The following is a 25799-nucleotide window of genomic DNA, read 5'->3' on the forward strand; positions in this document are numbered from 1 at the left end:
TGCTTTATTCTGTTTGGATACAAGTTAAGCAGGAGAGAGAGAGAGAGAGAGATTACCTAGAAATCTGTTCTATTTTGAAATATTTCATATGTAAATGCTAATCATGCCACATCACCAAACATTGAATTATTACTCATGTTTCTTGCTAGGTAATCTCTACAGGGGCGGAACCAGGAACTTACACTTGGGGGGCCGGACTAATTTACACTTTGCCTGCATGGGTCATTTGCGAGGGGGGTGTGCCTTTAGAGCCACACAATTTTCTCCATAGCTATAGACAAAATAAGGGATTTTGCAAGTCATTGGGGCCGTGGCCACCCCCACGTTATATGTGCCTCCACCCCTGAGCTAGGAATTTGGATGTTACATGGGCAAACAAACACCATCAAGTAATCCAAAAACTGCAACTTTTCGCTTAGGGATTACTTGACGAATTCTATAAAAGCATGTACTACATGTCTTCTTCTTTCTATATTCATACTAAATATAAAGAAAATCCCCATCATATTTTTTAAAGGTTCAAAACGATTTTCTAAGGCATATTTGCGGATGACCCGCGGGTTGACCCGGCCCACCCGCGGGCCGCGCGGGTAACCTAAATTTTGACCCGCAAAAATGCGGGTCATTTCCTCACCCGCGGGTTGACCCGGCCCGACCCACCCGTTTGCCAGGTCTAGCTGACATTAATATCATTAAAACACTTGTTTCTTAATCACAGATGGAGGTGAAACAGCCTCTCTAAATTAAAATATCTGATTAAAAGCTATAGAAACAGACCATAATGGGATTTCCGTTTCCTAGCAACCCTCTTTACTTATTAAGTACCTTTTACTTCTCTAATCGCAGATTCAAAAGAAACTTTCAACTGGTTTTTAAACTTTCTTTTAAAAAATGAGGAGCTCTCTATCCATTGTCTTCTTGAACCTGTTACTTCAATCATTCTTCGCGAAATCGGATCCTCTTGCCCCAGCCCTTTATATATTTGGAGACTCTCTATTAGACAATGGGAACCACAATCATCAAGTAACAGAAGCTAAGGCAAATTACGAACCTTATGGTGTTGATTTTCCAGGTGGGGCCACAGGCAGATTCACCAATGGCAAAACATATGCTGATATCTTAGGTAATGACTTCTACTGTTAAACATTGAAAAATATTGAGAACAGAGATTTTATATGGGTTAGGAATTTAAGATCACCGTATGGAAATGATTTTTGGGGCACCAATGAACAGTTTGGATCGTACTATGAAGCGGGACGTATAGTACTTTTTGAAAAATACTGGACTACACGGCCACACACGATATAACATATTTTCTTTCATAAGTAAAAGAAAAGGGCTACTGATGTTGGCACTACGGTGTTTTTATAGTTGCACTAATTCATCTTGTCTTTTATTATTTAAACAGCTGTCAAAGTTTATTAGAGTTCCCAAGTCAATTAAAAAAGAAAAGACAAGCCGAGTTTGTGCAATTATTAAAACATGGTGTAAATATTAGCTCTCAAAAGGAAATTGTTTTTTATTCCTCAACATCTCTTCTTTCTGTAATTCATTTGCAGGTGAAGAACTTGGGCTACCCTTTGCCCCTCCATACTTTGGTCTTTCGGATGATGAAAAGGCAAAAACATCAACGGGTGTGAATTATGCATCCGCGGGATCTGGTTTTCTAGATGAAACTAGAAGCCAAATGGTAATAGCACTCCATTCTCAAAGGCCCTGTTTGTTTTGGATTTTGAGAACCGATTGTGCTTCCAAAACTAATTATTGGACTCAAAAACCTAAATTTGAATCCAATAATCAGATTTGGACTCAAAATCGGTTCACAAAATCCAAAAGAAACATGGCCTATGCCTTAATTAGACATACATTATGTCATAGGCTAAATTTGGGTCCAATAATCAGTTTTAGACTCACAAAAACCAAAACAAACAGGGCCCAATACTTAATTAGACATACATAATGTCATGGGCCACAAAAATCAGCGTGTTGTGAGCAGGCCGGGTATTCGGTACAGATGGGACCTACTATTCCACACTAGGGTTGGCAAGTGAATATACTTGGCTAGTGAATATACTTCATACACCTGTGTTACATATTTTCAAAATAAAGTGATTTTCGAAAATAGTTTTAAAATAAAAGGCTTTTATTTTGGAAAAAGGGGATCTAGGAAGAGCTAAAGTTTAGTCAAAGTGAAAGATCCTCTCAATTCTCTCTTGCTTTTAATGCACATGTGGGTTCTTGCACGTGCAACATGTGTTGTAGCCTTGTAGGGCGCTAGTGGCACTTTTTGGCGCACTTTGCACTTCGCACGGTTACGGGGGGAGGGGAGTTCTACTTAAGTCAAGAGTAACTCCAGAATCGATATGGACTATAGAATCACAATCTAGCACCATCTAATGGTGAGATAAGTTGTCTATGGTGAAGTGACTTAAAGGGGTGCTTTCCAACTAGAAAAGCAAACAAATGGAATGTAAAAAGACCGGAAAAGCCACCAAATGGTCTATAAAAAGACCAGAAACCTACCATTTGAGAGAAGTACAAAAATAGCAATTAGGATCAAATCCAAAGCCTTCTCCATCTCTCACTAAGCCTTCTTTACCTTTTATTCCTATTGGGCTTCTCATTGTATCTTGGAGGCGAACTCGGAGATCCCCTTTGCACTTTGCACATCATCCAACTGGTGGGGGCGATTATTGTCATAAGAAAAGCGACAAATTGTAACGCGCCTTGAAGCAATCCTCTACAACTTCTCACCATTATATCTCCAACAGTGTGTGGGGGGTGTAATTGAGGACATTGATTTGGTAGGCCAGTGCCAAATAATACAGCCAATCAACCAAGCATAGTTGGAGTTGATTATTTTATAATTACAGGAAAACAAGTAATCTCTTGGTGTGAGATTAAATAATGATTTGGTTAGAACCTAACGTCTGAAAAAATTGCCTCAGTCAATTAAAAGAAGACTAATTAAGTTACATGTTTCATTTTAGTTCTAGTGAATTCATTTCTTTATTTACTTGTGAGTAGAGTAAGTTCCTAGCATTCTTTTCTACTAAAATATAAAATATAGACGGGACCCATTTCCTACATTGTGGGTTTATGCAGGGACCTTGTTTCTCCTTCAACCAACAGCTCGATTTTTTCCAGAAGACTCTGGAAGTGGACCTGCGAAAACAGTTTACAAGCCCCAAAGCCCTTTCTCATTACTTGTCTAAGGCTATTTTCATGGTATCTCTTGGAGGCAATGACTACCTCAGCAACTACCTTCAACCTAATTTCTACAATTCTAGCAAATTGTACACTCTTGAAGCATTTACGGAGCTCCTGCATGAAAAACTATCTCAAGGTTTGCAGGTAAGATGTCTGATTAGTTAAGAGAGTTCTTATCATGTTGTATTTTTATAAAATTTCAATCTCCGACTGTCTCCTTGTACAGGGGCTAGTACTTTCTTTTGAAATACCAGAGAGTTGTATGTGAATTTGTTAAACTATAAATGATTGAATAACACCAACTCTCAACAAAATTTGCTCTTCTTTCTTGTGGCTACATTTGCAGAGGCTATATAAACTGGGAGCTAGGAAGGTGTTGGTGTCTGGGATCGGCCCAATCGGTTGCCTGCCCGCAGCGAGAAGTCGAAATAATGTCACAACAATTGTCGATGAGTTAAATGGGCTCGTTTCTGTCTACAACAGTAAACTTCCTAAATTACTAAAGAAAGTGAAATCCACCCTTGATGGTATGATTTTGGTTCGTGGAGATACTTTCGCAAGTATGCTTGAAATGTGCCAAAACCCTACTGAACATGGTAAGATCCATAATCAATTCTTAAATATGCCTATTTTGGTTCTTGAAGAAGAGTGATCACTTTGGGCCTGTTTGGATTGCATGTTTTGCTTGAAACGTTTGGAAATGATAAAAGTTTTCCAAAATTTCCTGCCTATTAATTGTTTTATTACACATGAGAAAAAAGTAACTTGAACCATGGTGAAAGTTTTACTTAGAGGAGTCTTCAATTTATAATGATATGCTTATAAGTCAATACCATATCATTCTCCTCTAAATTGCTGAAGTGAAAAAAATTTCTGAGGAATGTTTTTCTTAGAATCTAAACAGGGACAGAAAGGTTTATAAACTACAAAGACTGCATCAGTAAGGTGTATAGTCAACAATTTGCTGTTTAATCCCAAAGGGGCTATTCGCCATGGGGATATAAATCCTTGGATAAGTTGTTCTTGGGATTGGCTATCCTGCTTGAATAAGTTCATCTTGAAATTAATTATCTTGTTTGTTGTTTATTTTGTATTTGAGAATCAATTTTGAATCCGAAGTTGATTTGTTAGATTCAGAAGTAAAGGAAATTTTGAGTCCACCATTCAATTTTGAACTCAAAATAAAATAGATTCTGAAAATCCAAAACGAACAGGACATGAGTGATCAACAACTATATATAAAAGTCATGTCTAGTTTTCTACAACAGATAATTTGAATCAAACTTGCCTAACTGTGAACTAACTAAATGTATTGCCCACAGGTTTTTTGGATACAAATCTTCCATGTTGTGCCACAGAGGGCAACAAAGCAACTTCACAATGCCTTCAAGGTACAAAACCATGCCAAAATCGGAGTGAATATCTTTTCTATGATCCCTTTCACCCAAGTGAAGTAGTAAATTCCATCTTGGCAAAGGCTTGCTTCTACTCAAATTTGTGCACTCCAGTGAATGTTAAACAGCTCGCGAAATATGCCTAAGCGTGTGAGGAAGGTGATATTAAAAGAATAAATTGTTTATGTTGAGATTTTATTACATTATATGTGGCTAATCACTGATCTAATTCTCACTTACTTTATGCTTATGTACAGCATTTGACGGTGTCGAGAATGTGTGCAGATCACCTAAGGATGAGATAAGTCCACAAAAATATATATAGGGAAATCCGGAAATGTTATCAGCACAACCATATTTTGATGTTTGCACAAACCCAGCTATCTTTTCTTCTTGAATTGGTGCCTCAGAGCTTTTTGGGAAATGTAATAACCATTTCACAGATCATTAAATACTAAAAGACAAGATGGTCTGTGGAAATAGCAAAATATGGTTGTGCTGATATCATTTCCCAATGTATAATGCAGTGATAATGCAGTGATGATAGGATCATGGGACCGACTAATTGAATAGCATCCCTTTTTATGTGATACTTTGAAGTCGACCCAACCTAGTAAAATTGAACAAGGAAATTAGTTCGGTTAAAACAATCCAACGGTCCAACAACTTAAAATAAAATTTTATCAAAACATCTCCTAAAATCCTTTAAACTACAAGCCCTCTTTGCAAACAAAGTATTTTAGCCTAACCCCATCTGTCCAATTACTAGCCTTTTTTTGACTTTGGACATTAGGGAATATAAAGTACTAAATTTTAATAACGTCTGATCATGGATCTCTTAATTTTTGGCCCTTGATCTAATCACAAATCTTAAGTTGTTAACTGCTGATCTGGACGATCCGATCACTCCGATTACTTTTGGAACATCTAGCCCCGATCTTCAAAGATGTACTTGTACCAATCTCTTATGGGTATCTTCAAGGAGAACTTATATGGTGCCCGACCGTCAAAACATAAAGGGCGGAAAGAGAACCATCTCTCCCTTGATTTTTTATCCAAGAGAAAGCCCCCTTTTTTTACTTTTCTTGGTTCAGAAATCAAGGCAGCAGGTTTTGTCTCTATCCGACCTTTATGTTTTGATGGTCGGTCAACATATAATTTCTCATCTTCAAGAGACCCTACTTCAATTGTTATTTCTAGCTAAATAAGCCTCTTTTTTGGTAGGATGGAGGGATCAGAGAGCAAACAACAAGAGGCAAAAAGTTACGAAGATGAGAGAGATGAGGAAGAGGAAACTGCGCTCTTAGCTTCGCTTCCGCCGTGATCCGAGATACGGCATTCCCATTGGACTGAAGGGTGGGTCAGAGATTCCGAGCAGTGGGTCTTAGATCTATGTGAGGGTTTGATTATTTGGGACAGTGAGAAAAGTTAGGCTCCTGTTTGGATTGTACAAAAAAACATTTCTGAGGAAAAAAATTCTCAGAAAAAACATAGCAGATGAGTTAAATGAATAAAGCAAAAGTCAACATATGCGGTTGTCACTTGCAAAGGACGGAGTTATGATGTGCTTCTGTGAAGGAGGCTAGCAAATCCCTTATGATTAATTTAGGAGGAGTTTTGCCCAAAAAATAGCCCTTTAATCTGGACCATCAAAATGATCTTAGGTGGTTTGACGGGAGACAAAGCCATTTTCCCATGTGAAATGGTCTCGGAAGAAGAAAAAATCCAACTTTTGTTTTGTGTAGGCAATTATAAAGAAATCGGTCCGTCTCGATCAAATGCGGGTCATATATGCATAGCACCACCTGAAATAATCATAGGATTGGTAAGAGTTAAGTTTGCTTGAGACGAGATTACTCTATGATTGGCAGCACTAGTTTATTCTTGGTATATTTCCATTGAGCTTTAACAATGATGAAAAAATATTCATACTTGGGGTTTGTATATATAAAATGTTTCTAGTCGGCCGACTAGAGATCATTCTCTAGTCCACCAACCAAAAAACATGGGTCTCACATATTTTGTGGTGATCTAAAGCATTCATTTGATAGGCCTCATCATAGATAGGATGTCCACAAAAATTCAGCTTCATAGGATCTTCTTAACCTTTCGATTTGTGGAGTTAAAAAATGGACAGATTTGTGGCGGTTTATAGCCGTCCATTTTAAGCTCCACAAATCATAGGGTTGGGATGATCCTATGGAGCAAATTTCTTGTGGACACCGTCTCTATGTCAGGGCCCATCAAATGAATGATTTGCATCACCCAGATAAGGTGGGACTCATGCGTTTTTGGTTGGCGCTAGAAACACTTTCCTCATATATATATATAGGGTGTCCACCAAAAATCAGCTCCATAGGATCATCCCAACCCTTCAAACTATGGAGGCAAAAATGGACAAGTTTGTGAAGGTTTTTACACGTTCATTTTTGCCTCCACAAATCGTAGGGTTGGGATGATCCTATGGAGCTGATTTTTGGTGGACACCCTATCTATGTGAGGGCCAATCAAATGAATTCTTTGGATCACCAAAACAATGTGGGCCTATTGTATTTTAAGCCGGCGATGTAGCTAAGTTAGCTACACCGGCGGTGTAGCTTCACTTTCCTTATATATATATATATATATATATATATATATATATATATATATATATATATATATATATATATATATGAGAAAATGGTTCCTACACATATGTGTAGAGAACTCTCTACACACTAGCTTAAAATATAGTGGGGGCCCACATTGTTTGGGTGATCCAAGCCATCCATTTTAAAGACCCTCACATAGATAGGGTGTCTACAAAAAATCAGATCCATAGGATCATCCCAACCCTACGATTTGTGGAGGTAAAATGGATGTCTTTAAACCTTCACAAACTAGTCCATTTTTTGCCTCCACAGTTCGAATGGTTAGGATGATCCTATGGATCTGATTTTTTGTAGTATATGAGAAAACGGTTCCTCCACATATTGTAGAGGGTTCTCTACACACTAGCTTAAAATACAGTGGGGGCTCACATTGTTTGGGTGATCCAAACCATCCATTTTTAAGGCCCTCACATAGATAGGGTGTCTACAAAAAATCAGATCCATAGGATCATCCCAACCCTACGATTTGTGGAGGTAAAATGGATGTCTTTAAACCTTCACAAATTAGTCCATTTTTTGCCTCCACAGTTCGAATGGTTAGGATGATCCTATGGATCTTATTTTTTGTGGACACCCTATCTATGTGAGGGCCTTAAAAATGAATGGTTTGGATCACCCAAATAATGTGGCCCCCACTATATTTTAAGCTAGTGTGTAGATAACTTATCTACACATGTGTGTAGGAACCGTTTTCTCTCTCTCTCTCTCTCTCTCTATATATATATATATATATAGAGAGAGAGAGAGAGAGAGAAAAAAAAATATTTCCTGCACACTTGTGTAGGTAAGTTACCTATGCACTACCTTAAAATACAGTGGGGGCCCACATTGTTTGGGTGATCCAAACAATTCATTTGAATGGTCCTCACATAGATAGGGTGTCCACAAAAAATTAGATCCATAGGATCATCCCAACCCTACGAGTTGTGGAGGTAAAATGGACGTGTATAAACCTTCACAAATTAGTCCATTTTTTGCCTCCATAGTTTGAATGGTTAGGATGATCCTATGGATCTGATTTTTTGTGGACACCCTATCTATGTGAGGACCATTCAAATGAATTGTTTGGATCACCCAAACAATGTGGGTCCTCACTGTATTTTAAGGTAGTGCGTAGGTAACTTACCTACACAAGTGTGTAGGAAATGTTCTCTCATATATATATATATATATATATATATATATATATATATATATATATATCGCACACACACTAAGCAGCTAACTTTCCGTTGTCATTCGTCTTTTTTCCAGGAAAAGTTTTTCTCCTTCAAAATCGTTGCCACAACAATTAATTTTGGTATGCCATCTGTGCAAAACTGAATTTGCAACAATAAATTTCCTTCCCCACGTCCCAAAAATTGAATTTCATGCTATCATTACGCCCTTCAAATTAGGAGCTGATTACTCCATTATTTTTTAATTTGAATTGAAGTTGGCCGAAAATCTCTCACTTCGTGCATAGATAGTAGCTTTTTAACGGATGCAATTCTTTTTCTTTCATTTATTCTTTGCTTATTCTTGATACCAATATTTTCTCAAAATGAAACTGGTAAGTGTATCATTTGATTTTGATTAAACCCTCTGTATTGTGTTGAATTATTATACCCTCTGGATTGTGTTGGATTAAACTTAATTTTCGAATCTTTTTTGGGCACATAATCAGCCAGATTTTCGAATCTTTGCTGTGTTCGATACAAGGTTGAAAAGAAGAATGGTGGATCAACAGAGAAGGATATAAAAAACCTCGAGGTATTGACATTTTAAGCCTTATTGGAATCCAATGGTTATCTTGATTCTTTACATGGCAATATTGGTTTGATCAGTGCGTACATAGTCATTGACTCATTAGTGCCCTCTAATCCAAGATCAATATTTGAACGGTTGGAAACATGCACCTTTTGTTTTTATGAGGTGGGGCCCACCATTTTGCACCCATGCATAGCATGGTCCACAATACTCCCTCTAATCCAAGATCAAAATTTGAATGGTTGGAAATTTGCACCTTATGTTTTGATGAGGTGGGGCCCACCTTTTGCACCCATGCAGAGCATGGGCCGGAATACTAGTATATATATATATATATATATATATATATATATATATATATATATATATATATATATATATATATATATATATATATATATATGAGGAAAGTGAAGCTACACCGCCGGCTTAAAATACAATGGGCCCACATTATTTTGGTGATCCAAACCATTCATTTGATTGGCCCTCACATAGATAGGGTGTCCACCAAAAATCAGTTCCATAGGATCATCCAAACCCTTCAAACTGTGGAGGCAAAAATGGACAAATTTGTGAAAGTTTTTACACGTTCATTTTTGCCTCCACAAATCGTAGGGTTGGGATGATCCTATGGAGCTGATTTTTGGTGGACACCCTATCTATGTGAGGGCCAATCAAATGAATTCTTTGGATCACCAAAACAATATGGGCCCATTGTATTTTAAGCCGGCGGTGTAGCTAAGTTAGCTACACCGGCGGTGTAGCTTCACTTTCCTCTATATATATATATATATATATATATATAGAGGAAAATGAGTGTGCGGTCGACCGCACCAAGCTTAGGTGCGGTCGAGGGCCCCAAACTCATGTGGGCCCACTTTGTTAGGATGATCCAAAGCATTCATTTGAAAGGCCCTTACATAGATGGGGTATGTACAAAAAATCAGCTCCATAGGATCATCCTAACCCATCCAAAAGTGGAGGGCAAATGGACAGACACCGTTTGCCATAAATATGCTCATATTTGCCCTCCACTTTTGGAGGGGTTAGGATGATCCAATGGACCTGATTTTTTGTACACACCCTATCTATGATGGGGCCTTGCAAATGAATGGTTTTGATTAGCACGAAAAATGTGGGACCCATGTGTTTGGGCCCTCGACCGCACCTAAGCTTAGGTGCTGTCTGCGGTCGACCGCACAATCTTATTCCTCATATATATATATATATATATATATATATATATATATATATATATATATATATATATATGGAGAAATATTTTATCCACGATACCTCAGATAAGTTATCTAAGCAAGTGCTCAAAAAAACATATGAGCCCACATTGTTTGGATGATCCAAAGCATTAATTTGGATAGTCCAAAGATAGATAGAGTGTGCACAAAAAATACGGTCCACAGGATTATCCTAACCCTTCGATTTGTGGAGGTTAAAGTGGATGGGTATTAGACCTGGCAAAAAGTGACCTGGACCCGCGGGTCCACCTGGCCCGCCCGTAAATTATGGGCCCGGGTCACCAATCAGTGACCCATTTGAAATTGACCCGCGGGTCCACCCGACCCGTCAAAACTGGGCCGGGTGGACCCGCAGGTGCCCCTAGAAAAGTGCAAAAGGTTTTATTTTGGCATTTTTGGCACTTTTTTTTCCGTAATTGTCATAACTTTTACTTTTTATATGTATTATTTTCCGTCATTGTCATAACTTTTTCTTTTTCTACGTATTTTTTCCGTAATTGTCATATTTTAGAACATTCTTTCGGGTTTTTTTCATAATTTTTCTACTTTGCTTCCATTTTTCCGTAATTTCTCATTTAAAACTTAGTACCCATGGTTATTATTTATTGCTAGCCACCTTTTCACAAATCGTACTTTTGCCAATCTTTGCAGTTTGCACCACACGACAATAAGACAAATCTCTCAAACAGTCAACATAAATGGGTTGCGAAAAAATATGTCAAAAATCCGGGTGGCCCTCGGGTCGACCCGGCCCGTACGGGCTGGGTGCGGGTCCAAGTTTAGTGACCCGTAAACTCTTCAAACTCTTCAAGTTTAGTGACCCATACGGGCCCGGTGCGGGTTTACCTATGGAGACTGTGAGAACGTCTCCAAACTCTTCGCCTTGCTCATCCGTTACCGCCATCACAATATTTCTAGCACCATTGTCCGCCTGGTCAGCTCGCTTTGGACAATCACGCTTGATATGGCCATATTCTTTATAACGGTAACATTGTACGCCCTTTCCGCTGACCCTAGATCTTGACCTGCCTTTACCAGATCCGTTGTCAGACGACCTTCCTCTTTGATTCCCACCATGAACAACCAACCACTGATATTCATTTGCACTAAGAACAGGTTTCTTTCGTATCTCATTCGATAAGAACGACGACGTGACTTCCTCTAACTTTATTGTATCATTACCATACAACAAAGCCCTCACCAAGTTGTCATACGAATCAGGAAGCGAAGTAAGAAGCAAAATGGCCTTGTCTTCTTCCTTCAACTTGTCGTCAACCTTGTGGAGTTGATCCACAAGCCCATTGAACACCGTGATGTGTTCTAGAAGATCTCTGCCTTCCTGCATCTTCAGCCCGTACAATTGCTGCTTCAAATACAACCGGTTGGCCAACCTTTTTGACATGTAAAGCTTTTCCAACTTCTCCCATAATTTAGGCGTATCTTCTTCTTCCATAACGTTAAGCATAACTCTATCTGCCAGACATAGTCGAATTGTGCTGACCGCCTTCGACTCAATGTCTTCCCACTCGGCATCCGTCATCTTCTCCGGCTTGCCATCCTTTCCTTTCAATACCTTAATCAAGCCCTGTTGAACTAGGATGTCCTCCACCCTCATCTGTCATAGGGTAAAACTGTCATTTCCGTCAAATCTGTCGATGTTGAATTAAGTAAAACTTGATTTTACCGCCATCTCAGATTACACCGTTCTTCACGGTGTAGCACTCCACCTCGAACAAGAATCTTTCTACTCCCCAAAATCGCTCTAATCGCCAGGGGCGATGCCAGAAATTTTGCACAAGGGGGGCAAAAATTATAGTAATTTTTTATCTATCTTGAAATTAAGATAGAAAAAATTTCTATCTTAAATTTTGCACGGGGGGGCAAAAATTATAGTAAATTTTGCACAAAAAAGGGAGATAAAAATGGTAAAATTAAAAATTTAAACTTATTTTCTATCTTAGGGATGATTGGAAATGGGGGCATATTTTTTTAAAAAGGGGGTAAGTATTAAAAAATAAAGGCATATTTTTTTTTTCCAAAAAAATAAGGGGGGCAATTGCCCCCCTTTCCTCTCATGTGGCATCGCCCCTGCTAATCGCGATCCAACCACAAAACCCCCCGATCACTCCACCCGGCCTCGACGATCGCTCCACCTGAGCTCTGATACCACTTGTTGAGAAAATCTGCGATCCAATCATGCACAAATTAACAGAAAAGATAAAATAAACAAGCCACAAGATGAACACCGAGATTTTACTTGATTCGGCCAAGCTTACTTTACAGGCGAGAAACACAATCTTCCACTATGAGAAAAACAAAATACAAGGATTACAATAGATTAATCTCAAACCCACAACCCTTTCCTTGCTTCTCAAACCCAAAACCGTACACCGAGAGAAATCCGAAAGAAAACCCAAGAGAATAACCCAAGAAGAAAACCCAAAGAGAAAACCCTCTATTCTTCTTCTTCTCCCTTTCTTTATATCTTTCCTTCTCTCTCTTCTTTGGCAGCCGACACACAAAATTGTCTCACACACCTAAGAGAGAATGCCAACTCTCTTTTTTTACACTAGGATTTTCCAAAAACCCAAAAAAACCATCTTGCCTATTTGCCTTATTGCCTTCCCATGCACAGTGGGAAATAAGGCAACTTTCCCGACGTTGCCGTGGGAAACAAGGCAACATTCCCAACAGTGTACCATTATTACTATGACCAACCATCTCGAAGTAAGTCATGTAGGATGAGGCATGTGGCATAAGTATGCTAGATGAAGCAAGCTTTGGGGGTGGATGCTACCAAAATAAAGGGATGGAAATACCCTTTTGGGGTGGAAGCTACCAAAATAAAGGGGTGGAAACATCCTTTCACTGTATTCACATGTGGCTATTTTTACCTTTTTTCCTCGAATGGGTTTTTTAACAGAAACTTAACTGAAGCTGACAAAAAGTCGCTACAGCTCCTTTATTCTAAGTATTTTTCAGAAGTTAACTGATTTACCTTTTTCGTTTATTTTTTTTCTTTTTTGATGGGTAAGCTTGGGTTACTGAATTACCTATGAGGAAACAAGTGTATGGTCCATATGCCAACCCACCTACTAGACTGCCACTCAATTAATTTATATAGAAGTGATATTTCCACCCCCTTTGTAAGCATTTCTGCCCCCTTATTAGGGCTGCAACTCGAGCCGGGTTTTACCCGACCCGCATCGACCCGACCCGAAAATAACCTGGGTTGGGTTCAGGTTTCATGGGTTTCGGATCGAGCCGGGTTGAGCATTCAAAAGCCCACATGAATCTCGGGTCGAGCCGGGTTTGAAGGGGCCCGACCCGAGTTACATAAGTTATAGTATGTACATTTTTTTCTATTGTTAGTTAAAAGTTAAAAGTGAAAACCCACGCACCCACTGTTATTGTATGTGAGTGTAATTTCTGCTTCTATGAGTTGAGTTGATTCCAGCGTTTGATTCAACATTGTTTGATTGTAATTACAGCATTGTTTGATTATGGCATTGTTTCATTCAAGTGTAATGTGAGTGTAATTACATCATTGTTTGATTCAAGTATAATGTGAGTGTAATTTCTGCTTCTATGAGTTGAGTTGCCTTGCCAAACAAGAATTTTCCTTAAAAAATTACATCAACGTGAAAAAACCCGACCCGACCCGACCCGAGATATTTCTCGGGTAGGGTTGGGTTCTCCAAAATCCGACCCGCCCGACCCGAGCTGCAGCCCTACCCCTTATGTATGTCTTTTTCTGAGATTTCAATAGAAGGTAAACAAAAGAGGTGGAAAGGCAATCTTTTTTAGAGAATGACAATACGTCCACACTTACCACCCAATAGCTTTATTAATTTTTAACCATCTAAAGGCCTCAACACCACCAAAATCTTTCCTCTTAAAATAAGATTATTTTAAGTTAACCACATTTGTAAATGGGACATTAAGGCCCATTAATTAAGAGATAGAAACCCCCAATAACCAGTATTTGCATATAAACTTATTTTTTAGAGAATGACAATACGTCCACACTTACCACCCAATAGCTTTATTAATTTTTAACCATCTAAACGCCTCAACACCACAAAAATCTTTCATCTTAAAATAAGATTATTTTAAGTTAACCACATTTGTAAATGGGACATTGCCCATTAATTAAGAGATATAAACCCCCCAATAACCAGTATTTGCATATAAACTTATTTTCATGGGATTTGCTAGGCAATTTGGCAGAAAGCCAGTCCACAGCTCACTTTTTCAGGAGAGAACAGCCACCTCAGATGAATTAAATGAATAAGATAAAAAGTGAGCCTGAGTGGCTGTTCTCTCCTGCAAAAGTGTGCTGTGAAACGGTTTTCCGCAGAATTTCCTAGCAAATCCCTATTTTCATACAAGACTATGGCAATTTCTTCTAAGTCAAGCATTGTTAACAACGAAATTGCCTAGCAAATCTCTATTTTCATAGAAGATTGCGGAAATTTCTTTTAGAACAAGCATTGTTACCCACTACCACGTGTACAACAATAGGGTCCATGACTATTAAGAAGCCCAGCATATTGCCCTTAATCACACCCTTATTAGATGATTATATACCTTTAATCAAGCATGATGAAAAAGATGTCCTAAAAATGCCGTCAAGCCATTGATTTTTTGCACGCTCAATCTTGTGAACGAGATCTCCATTTGGTATCAGACCTGGACTCACCTCTTGACGCTCAGTAATATCAACGGTCCCGATCACCAAACACATTCAACAAATGCCTAGGCCATGGATCATTGTCATTTTTGTTCATATCCTAGTCCATCTCTTAGATTGTAGGCATATAATTTTTAGGTGTATCCAAAGATGCCATAAATCTTAGTGTATGGGGTGTTTGCCCTAGGCATGTATAGGCTTGCAAGCCTTGTGCCTATACGCTACAGAGCTATATATGTTTCATGGTTCTTGTGTATTTCGGGGATCCCATGCTTCAATTAATATCTGAACCCGTGCATTTATAAGAGAAGTGAAAATGTGAGGTACAACCCACATGCAGGCCTTCACTAGCATCATAGCATCTAGTAAAACAGTAAATCGATGGTACAGACAACCACTAACCACTGGGATGATTATGAGTATTTTTGCAAGTATTTATTTCCCACAGAGGAGAGCAAAATTTCAAGTACGGAGCTGCTTCGCTGAAACAACGGTCCAGTCTAGAAAGCTTGGCTAAATGGAGAGTAAGGGTGAATGTGCTTCCACCTTCTTAGTGTTCATAGTGTGTTTAGTTTCCGTATGTGTTGTAGGAGGGCAAAGGAGCGCTCTAACGCCCGCCATGTTCACCTTTGGGGACTCATTGATCGATGATGGTAACAACAACTTGATACCCACTATTGCAAAGGCAAATTACTTTCCGTATGGGATTGATTTTGGTTTTCCAACCGGTCGGTTTTGCAATGGCCTAACCGTCGTCGATTATGGCGGTAATGCACCCACATTTTTTTTTTGAATTATGGGTCTCTCTCTCTCTCTCTCTCTCACACACACACACATATAGAATAGCTAAGGTTGATACTAAAAATATGATGGGAATAGTGTTACTCATTTAATCATTAGTTCATGTTTAGCTCATGTTTAACAATCTCTTAACTCATGTTTAACTCTCTCTCTCTCTCTCTCTCTCTCTCTCTCTCTCTCTCTCTCTCTCTCTCTCTCTCTCTCTTCCTTTTTCATGGAACAGCGAAGCTACTAGGTTTACCATTGGTGCCACCATATTTGAGTCCGACCTCTAAAGGAGCCAAGATTCTACAAGGACTCAACTATGCATCAGCAGCAGCGGGCATCATCGATGAGACCGGCCGGCATTATGTAAATTTCTTATCCTTTTTTTGGTAAAACCCAGTTTTGTTGTAGTGTTTTGAGAGCATACAGCACAGTATGATCACACACTTCTGTTGTATAGGCGGGCCTCACCTTTGATCATCCTTAAACCATCTGATTGATATTTACTATAATCAAATGATCGTAACTCATCAATCAAGACCCTTGAAATGGACGGCCAGCTGTCAATTTTCAATGGCCAAAAATTCAATGATTGGTAGGTCAAGGGCTTTCCAATGTGGGTCCATGAAATTGATGTGACAAATCAGTCAATTGTGGGACCCACCTAGTTACAATGCAGATACAGTTGTTCTTCACAGGATAATTCCTCTCTATGAAATGAAAATTACACTACCTTACCGGTGCAATTTCTCTCTCTTTTTGTCTTGTGTGTGTGTAGGGAGCTAGGATATCCTTTAATGGGCAGATATCACTGTTTAAGAAGACAGTAATGGTGGACCTACCACTTCTATTCCAAAACCAACAAGCTGTTTCTGAATACCTTGCCAGATCTGTTTTCGTGATCACTATAGGGAGCAACGACTACATCAACAACTATCTCCTCCCCAATCTATACACAACTAGTCGTATATACTCGGGAGAAGCCTTTGCACAACTCCTCATCAACATCCTCTCTCAACAACTAACGGTGATTACTCTGTCACAGTGTGTACCTACCAATTGTTATGCAATAAAACACAAAGAAAGCTGGTACTGCCACCACTTGTTTTGGTAATTTCCACCCATCATTTCATTTTTGAAATCTTCCAAAGGTAAAAATTTGGGAGAAAAGTGAAAGGATACCAAAACTAGTGCTCAGGAGGCAGACGTGAGGACCAAAAAGGGTAACTATCGTCTGCACTTCTTTAAAACCAAAATACCAGTTCGTCAGCCTGACACGACGTAGTAAAAGATATCTAATTTTGGGAAGTGTAATGACTGAGGAGTGTCATTAAATAAAAATGAATTTCTTTGGGGAATGCTAAACTGAAAGACGCCCTTTCAAACCTTCAGCCGCGAGGCTGCCCCATTAGATCCACGAAATTCTAGTAATTAAAACTAGACTGACAAAAACAAATACAAATAAGGGAGTTATAAATACAGTTGGTGTATAGTCATTGGGCTTTTGCAAGGACGTCCTTCAATTTAGCATTCCTTAATTTCTTTATATAATCTATAGAGGAATGCTAAACAAAAGGATTCCCATGGATCCACGTCAATCAACTGCATTTATCATTACTTTTTAAATAAAGGAGTTGGTTGATGTGGATTCAATGGGCTGTCCTTGACGCTGCTGCGTCTTTGCAAGGATGTCCTTCAATTTAGCATCCCTTAATTTCTTTATTAATATCCATAGATGGATGCTAAACAAAAGGATTCCCATGGATCCACGTCAACCAACCGCATTTATCATTACTTATAAAATACAGCTGGGTGAAGTGAATCCAATGCCAATGGGGCTGGATTCCCTTCAGTTAAGGGTCTCTGGTCCTTCAACCATAAAAACGTTGGGGCCCACATTATTTGGGTGATGCAAACCATTCATTTGATTGCCCTGACATAGATAGGGTGTGCCCAAAAAACCATCTCCATGGGATCACCCTAACCCTTGAATTTGGACGGGTTTTAAACCCGTCCATTTAAACCTCCACAAATTCAAGGGTTAGGGTGATCCTATGGAGATGGTTTTTTTGGGCACCTATCTATATGTCAGGGCCCATCAAAGGAATGGTTTGGATCATTGTTGTTTGGATCACCCAAACAATGTGGGCCACTATTCATTAGCCAATATGTCAATTGACATAGAGATCCGCACCTCGCTGATATGCAACATATTAGAAATATTATAGAATAGTCCAAATAGATCAGCCAATATTAAATTTCGATTTCAGCCATTAACAAAATGAAAACATTCAGTTTCAGTATGACATTTTAGCCAAAATCTTGTAAAATGACAGATACATTTTGTACAAAATCATGGCCAAAATCTAAGTAAGATATTTCACCAATGATTTTCGTTTTTATTTTTCCATTTTTTTTTTAAATATCTTAAGAGAATCTTATTACAATTTAGCTGATATATCGTTTCTCAGGTTAACTGACTGACCCATCCCAACACATAAACACATGAAGATCAAAATCATTACTCCCTGCAACCCACATGAGCTTGAATGAAGCAACCTGTTTGGTTGCCGGGTTTTTTTTGGTTCCTGGGATTTATGTGGGAGAAAAAAAATCCAAGGAGATTGATGGGAAAAAAAAAACTTTGTTTGGTTGTTTGAATTGTTGGGAAGAAAAAGAAATTCTTCTCAAGCTTATTTTTAGTTACTGGGATTATTTTGGGATGGGATGAAAAGGCAATCATTACAAGAGTAGGATTAAAAAAATTATACTGCTAAAAAGCAACCAAACATGGGATGGGACGAAAATTTTACTAAAACTTCCTACGACAAAAAATTTACTGGCAACCAAACGGAGCAGCCGACCTCAAATTCATAAAGACACCCTTGAAACTCCAAAGTGACATTCTCAAATTTATTCCCATATCTATAGGGAACCTACATGTATGGCCCATGAAGATAGTGCAGGTTAAAGAAAATACTTGTGAAATTAATTCCACTTTTTTTTTCAATTTGTTGAATTTTCTCTATATCATGACCTAAATTTACAAGTGAAATAAATTCTAAATGAGATTACTTTCCCAATTTCACATTTCAAAGATTTTTTTTTCTAAATTAATTCTTCTTTCAAATTGTATTCGATATCGACCTTAATATTTTTCAAACTAATTATTTAAAGAGCACGTAGTGCCATGCCAGATTATGCATAAATATTTCTAGGAAGCAAATTTCTCTCAATTTAATATCTAAGAAATAGAAGGCTCCAAGTCAGGTAGCTTGAATATGGGGCTGATTGGGTCTAGGGAAAAAAGGTTCTTAGAATACATTATCCTTGGTAATTGTAGCTTGAATGTGAGACAAGAGAAGAAACACACCAGCCGTCGTTTTCTGATTTCTTGCCCTTCTTTCCGTCAATGAGAGAGCAGCAGATCATCCCATGTTTCCAAGTTTTAGAAATCACAGGATGTGGGAGAGGTTTCTAAAACCAGGACTTCTTACTTAAAATCCAAGAAATGTTGTCAGGACAGTATACAACGGCTTGATCATGATCCCTCTTTTACACTGTTTTCAAACTAAAACCTGGATTCTAAAATCTGCATATCCAAACGGCCCCTTAGTGTAAATCTAACAAATCCCTGATTGACTAGGTAGCAGTTATACATAAATTATACCTACTAGGTGTAAATCTAAGAGCATGTTTGGCAGCTGTCCATGTAGTCAGTTGTGACTTGCGAGAGATGGGCTCAGAGGGATCGACTCGAAGGTAGGACTTTTTCTTTTCTTTTTCTTTTTTTGATTAGTAATCGGGGTTAGGCAGATCCCAAGATCAGAGAACGGAGAAAAAAAAAGAAAAAAAGAAAAAGAAAAGAAGAAGATATTACAATCTATAATAGAGGGGGTCCTTCATCATCCTCTTTGACATAGTCATAAAGAGGATGAGGGAGTATGAAAAGCCCTAAAGAATGGGGGGAAACCCAATTTGATGTGTAGGGTAATTTTTTTTCCACTGATTTTTAAGGATATCTCATGCCCTCCCTCCTAGTCAGTTCTTTCACAATTGGGCTCATGAATATTCCATGGAATAACTTTTCATGGTTGCTAAATATGCAGTAAGAGTAATTACAAAATAACTAGCGAGTGCAATGGTTTTTCTGTTCAGCAATTATACAGACTAGGTGCAAGAAAGATGGTACTGGTTGGGATTGGAGCACTTGGATGCATACCGAGTCAACTCTCAATGGCCAGTGGCAATAACGGTTGCGTCGAGCGAGTCAATAACTTGGTGACTGCATTCAACGATAGGCTGGTGCAGATGTCGAACACGCTCAATGCCACCCTTCCCGGCTCTTTCTTCGTGTACCAGAATATATATGGAGTCTTCTCTGACATGATCAACAACCCTTCCAATTATGGTTAGTATCAATAACAATATACTTCAAAATTCTATAAAACAATCACAGTTCAGAATCTCAATGAGGGTCGTACAAATCAGTTTCTCATATTTGCTCATAATAGGATCAGCTTGGATCATCCTGAAACCCCTTCTACCTATAGTGCCTTATCTAGAAATAAATTCTCAGTCATTGGCTCTGATATCCCCGAGACATCTACAAAGCAGACCAAGCCTCCGGACCTTTCTCTCTCTTTATCGTCCCCATCGTCTGAAGGTCCTTGGAATTTAGTTCAGAACAAGAAGAATAAAAAAGGAAAGTCAGATGCTTCCCTCCTTAAGCCTCCTTCTTCCTGTGTGCTGCCATCCATCTCCCTGATCCCCACTACTGGAATAAGGTCCCCATTTCGTGGGCTCATTCCGGGAGGCTGATCATGATTTGGGGTCTGCTCTTGGTGCTGGTGTTTTTGGGTCTGCTGTTAGCTCTGGTGCTGTTTGTTTTTGTGGTAGCTGTTCGAATTTTGGCAGTGTTGTGGCTGTTGTTTTCATTTTGCTGAAGCGGTTAGGTTGTTCTCCTTTGTTTGTCTTTGCCGTTTTGTTGGATGGCCTTTGGCTCCCTTTTGATAGTTTGTTTGCCCTTCTTCTGATGTGCGAGGGGCTTGCTTTTCTGTTTTCTTGTAGTATCTTTATTGATCTTTCTTAATATATCTGGTCGGGGTCTGCCTAACCCCAGCTTACCTATTTCAAAAAAAAAAAGAATGGAGTTTTAGAATCACGAACTTGGATTTTTTAACACTTATCACAAAGATGTAATAGTCAAATATAGTCATAGTCTTAAAGGGCATTAGAGGGTTTTTGTTCAAGGTTTATTTTTCACTACTGGCATAAGATTATGGTGCTATGTCTTTAATTGGAGATGGGTTCAATTTGTAATTCAGTTTTTATCCTTGTTTTTTGTGTGTTATTGTAATTGTAGGTTTTTCAGTGGCAAACAAAGCTTGCTGCGGAAATGGGAGGTATGGGGGAGATCTTAGCTGTCTGCCCATGCAACCACCATGTCCTAACAGAAACCAATACATCTTCTGGGACTCCTTCCATCCAACCCAAGCTGTCAATGCCATTATAGCCGAGAGGTGTTACACCGAGGGGGCGACAGACTGTTATCCGATCAGCATCTACCAGCTAGCACAAATATAGAAGTATGCCCAAGAAATAAAATGAATAGTGCTTTCATTTCTAGTTTTGCCTAGATAGGTATGTATGCTTTGAATCTTTCAAAAAAAAAAAAAAAAGGTGTGCGCGGTTTGTATGAATAAAAGTCACGGATTTACTCTCCTATGGAAGTAGTATAAGTGTATAACCCAACCAGAACCCTAATATTTGTTTTCCTTTACACTCCTACAAAAAGGAGGGATTAGGGATTATGCATTTTGTGCGTGTGCGCATGTGTGTGTTCTGGGGTAGCTTAGAGCTACAAAGTCTGCAAATGTTGCAATTAATAGAAACATATGCCTTTCGACTTTGGAATTCACCTAACAAATTCCGTGAGGGCCCGTTTGGATGCCGAGAAGATTTTGATTTAGAATTCTTACATTTGCAGCCCTTTTTGCGTTGACACACCCTCTTGGCTCCTCAACCTCTCCCCTGCAGCAGGAATTACCCCCTTCCCTCTCTGTCTCCCTGAACATGAGCTGCCAGATCTATTCACTTTGTGCTGAAAACTCAATTCCAAATCCAAATACAAAATCTGAGGTATCCAAACGGGCCCTAAATTATTATGATCAAGGCAAAAAAAAATCTAGAAAACATATTAGTAGAAGAGTATGTCATCAATTATCCTTTTCAACAGAAATTGCAGAAGGGTTGCCAAATATTATGGCAAGATACATCATAGATCTTAGTACAAGTAGTCAAGCAAAAACATGATTGTCAGAATTATATGTGCTATTACACCATCAACTGGGAAAAAAATGCACGGTTAAAACCAAGCAATTTTGTCCCAATTGAGGCAGGAGAGGAAAGAATTCTTCTAGTTACTATTGGTAATGAGAGAAGCATGTTATGGGAAATAAGATATTCATGAAGAAGAACATCTAAAATAGAAAGTCAGTAGAAGTTGATTTAAATCATGTAAGAAATGATGAGCTGAAGTACCAACAAGTGAAGTTCAACTGGCAACATCCATGACCAACAAAATGCCTTTCAACTTTGGAATTCGCTTAACAAATTCCGCCAATCATACATGATCAAGGACTAAAACAATTATCTGGAAAACAAAGTTGGTTTAAATCATGTAAGCAACAATGAGCTGAAGTACCAACAAGGCAAGTACAACTCGACTTTGGAATTTTTTTAAATTTTTTTGAACAGTACTCGAATTTGGAATTTACTCTACAAATTCCGTAAATTATACATGATCAAGGACAAAAACAATTATCTATAAAACATTAGTGGAGTATGTTAATCAATAATCCTTTTCAAAGAAAAATGCAGAAGCATAGAATTGTATATTAACTTCTTCTTTTTTTTTTGAATGGCAATTGCATATGAACTATTACATCGTCATTCGAAGAAAAAAAATATGCATTGTTACAACCAACCAATTTTTTTCCAATTGAGACTGGAGAGGAAAGAATTGTTCTAGTTACCATTGGTAATGAGAGAAGCACATTGTGCAAAACAAGACGTTCATGAAGAAGAACATCTAAAACAGAAATAGTCAGCAGAAAGTTGGTTTAAATCATGTAAGCATTGATGAGCTGAAGTACCAACAAGTGAAGTTCAACTGGCCACATCCATGACTTTTCAGCATCCCCATTTAACTTCTTTGGAGTTGGAACTCTAGCTTCTCAAGATAGCCCCAGTTCCTTCCATCTTGAAAAACCATTTTTTATCCTGTGTAAAGATTCCATTTCCGGCCCTGCTGGGGTGTGTGATGCTAATGAAGCAGAAGTGTCGGCTTTACTGTTTGGGCTGCGATGTTGTAAAAGGCACAATTTGGGCCCGTTAGTTGTGGAAGGCGATTCTGCTAATGTCATATCATGGGCCTCAAGCAAGAGTTGCGGACCATGGAGACTGCACAACACCATTGATGAGATACGGGACTTAGTTCGTATCCTCCGTCCCCAACTAACTCACATGAGGCGCTCCGCTAATAATATGGCGGACGGATTGGCCAAATCAGGTGTAGATCAACCTAATACGTTCGTCTTCCTTCCAGAATCTACGGTGGATCACCTATAGGGATCATAGGGATATTTATGTGGCTCGTTTTTACTACTAATGTATGATTTATCTTGGGACATCTTGTCCCTATTGTTTTTTTAATTTTTTAATGGTTGGGAGATTCATTAAAATAAAGACCAAGATGGTCCAATACAACAAATCAAGATAAAAAGATAAACCAAGAACAAGAGAAAGAATAAAGCGAAAATCATTGTGGAAGGAAATCATAAAGCTCCAATGCTTGCAAGTTGACACCACGTCTAGCTAAATTGTCCGTGTAGCCATTAGCACATCGTTGAAACCATGGTTTTAAATTTCGACCGAAATCCGAAATTACCGACACCGAAATCAACAAAAACCGAAAATGGTCATTTATTTCGGCCGAAATTTCAATTTTGTGCTAAATTTAAACCAAAAAAACCTTTTTTATTATTATTTTAATATTTTACCGAAATTTCGGTAATTTCAGCCGAAATTTAATATTGAATAAAATACCATTTTGTTTGTGGTACCGGATTTCGACCGAAATTTCAGGGTCCGAAACCGGTACCAAAACCGAAATTTTAAACCATGGTTGAAACATAACGATGCGGAACCCACAAGAATTTCGTCAAAGAACAAGGCAAATCGCCAAGGGCATCCCCCTCAGCCATGTTAACACATTAAAGGAATCCCCTTCCACAACCACCAGATCCAAATTTTCTCCCGCCACTAATCGTAAAACAACGGCATTCAATCCAACACGCCCTAAGTTGGAGATCATAAAAGGGGATGTAGGCAACTAATGGATTCTGGCAAGTGTCATTTTTAAGGTTTGTCTACTGCGAGGAGCACCTCGCGGTGTCCTTTATAAATTCCTTTATAAATTCTCAGATATGCTGTTGCATGTGAGAGCAGCCACCTCGTGAATGAAGACAAAATCTGCTGAAAACTGAGCATGTGTGGACAAAATCTGCTGAAAAGTGGGCATGTGTGGCTGCTCTCACATGCAACAGCCCATCCATCCCATAAAAAAATGAGTTACTGAACTATATATAACACAAGATGAAGTGACATGTTGAGGCATCAAAACCAAATCCCTCTGGAATTCAACACAAGATGAGGTGTTCTCCTTTACAAAGTCCACATGAGCAGAAACAATAAAAAATGATTGAATCAGCCAATAGCGGTAATAAAAAAAAGGGTGATGATATTTTCACCCCTGCAGTACGCATTCGCCCCACTTATAACATGAACAGTAGGCAACTTTAACGCTTTTCGACGTCAAATCACATTAAAAGTGGGGTGAATGCGTACTGCAGGGGCATGAAAATATCATTGCCCTAAGAAAATGAGGAACTAAACTATATACAAGATGAGGTGACATGTTGAGGCATCAAAACCAAAGCCCCCGGAAACTTAGGCCACGTTTGGATACCCACAAGATTTAGATTTGGATTTCCCACATTTGCAGTTGAGATTTGGAACTGGATCGGATCCTTCGATTTCCAAATCAGCTACAACGGTGAAAAATAAAAATCTGACTATCAAATCTTTTCTGCGAGATATTATTTGGAAATTAATATTTGTGGCAATTACCTTCACCCTTGCCGCTCCTCGACCTTGCTGCAGCAACAGCAAGACGTCCCTCCCTCCCTCGCTCTCTCATACAACATGAGCATGAGGATGATTGATGTATTTTTTTTTTCTTTGAATGAGGGATGATTGATGTATTTTGTACCCAAAACTCAAATCCAAAGCCAAATACAAAAACATGAGGTATCCAAATGTAGCCTTAAGGAGGCAGCTTCATTCTTATTCTTTTTCTTTTTCTTTTGACATACACATTAGAGATTGGGCAAAACAGCAAAAGTACTAACATTGACACGGGTCCTAGAGGAGTATCCAATTCAAATGAGGCGGAAGTGCGGGCCATCCACCATGGTATAAAGCTTATAAACAATGTTGGGTTGGAAAAAGTATAGATAGAAGGAGATTCAAAAAACGTGATAAGCTGGCTTAATGGGACACACTCAATACTGTGGAGATTTGTGGGATGAAATGCATGATATTTCAGGAGGAAGACATTTAAATGCTTATCATGTGAAACGATCTGCAAATAGCGTGGCGGATAAGCTAGCTAAAGGGGGGGTATTCAAGGAGGATCTAGAGCAGTTTGATTATCTACCACCTTGATTTTTCCTTTTTTTGTTTTTTCTTGAGATTCCTCTTGTATCATATGTTCAGACCTCCTCGGTCTTTGAACTCTTATATTAATACTATTCATCATTCCAAAAAAAAAAAAAAACTAACATTGACACGGGTTTTTTTTTTGAAAAGGGCAACAGAATATATATATATATATATATATATATATATATTCTCTGTTTGTGCCACCAAAGTACTACATAGGTCGAATGAACAGTATATTAAATAATTAATATACCACAATCATCCAAAACAT

The 25799-nt window shown here is 38.6% G+C and overlaps 2 protein-coding genes across 2 annotated transcripts; both read left to right on the forward strand.

Annotated features, from left to right (window-relative positions):
* The first annotated feature begins 891 nt into the window (after nucleotides 1-891).
* Nucleotides 892-3478, forward strand: LOC143849453 (GDSL esterase/lipase 7-like). Its single transcript, XM_077358461.1, has 4 exons — nucleotides 892-1123; nucleotides 1560-1690; nucleotides 3106-3354; nucleotides 3437-3478. The coding sequence occupies exons 1-4, from the start codon at nucleotides 892-894 to the stop codon at nucleotides 3476-3478; spliced, it is 654 nt and encodes a 217-aa protein (XP_077214576.1).
* An 11887-nt stretch (nucleotides 3479-15365) lies between these two features.
* GLIP7 (GDSL-motif lipase 7) lies at nucleotides 15366-21493 on the forward strand. Its single transcript, XM_077361359.1, has 5 exons — nucleotides 15366-15723; nucleotides 15981-16108; nucleotides 16521-16769; nucleotides 19901-20153; nucleotides 21108-21493. The coding sequence occupies exons 1-5, from the start codon at nucleotides 15474-15476 to the stop codon at nucleotides 21326-21328; spliced, it is 1101 nt and encodes a 366-aa protein (XP_077217474.1). The 5' UTR covers nucleotides 15366-15473; the 3' UTR covers nucleotides 21329-21493.
* Nucleotides 21494-25799: the final 4306 nt, after the last annotated feature.

Source organism: Tasmannia lanceolata, unplaced genomic scaffold (genome assembly GCF_043159265.1).
Source record: "Tasmannia lanceolata isolate RefF3 unplaced genomic scaffold, GAP_Taslan_0.1 ptg000018l, whole genome shotgun sequence".
Classification (NCBI taxonomy): Eukaryota; Viridiplantae; Streptophyta; class Magnoliopsida; order Canellales; family Winteraceae; genus Tasmannia; species Tasmannia lanceolata.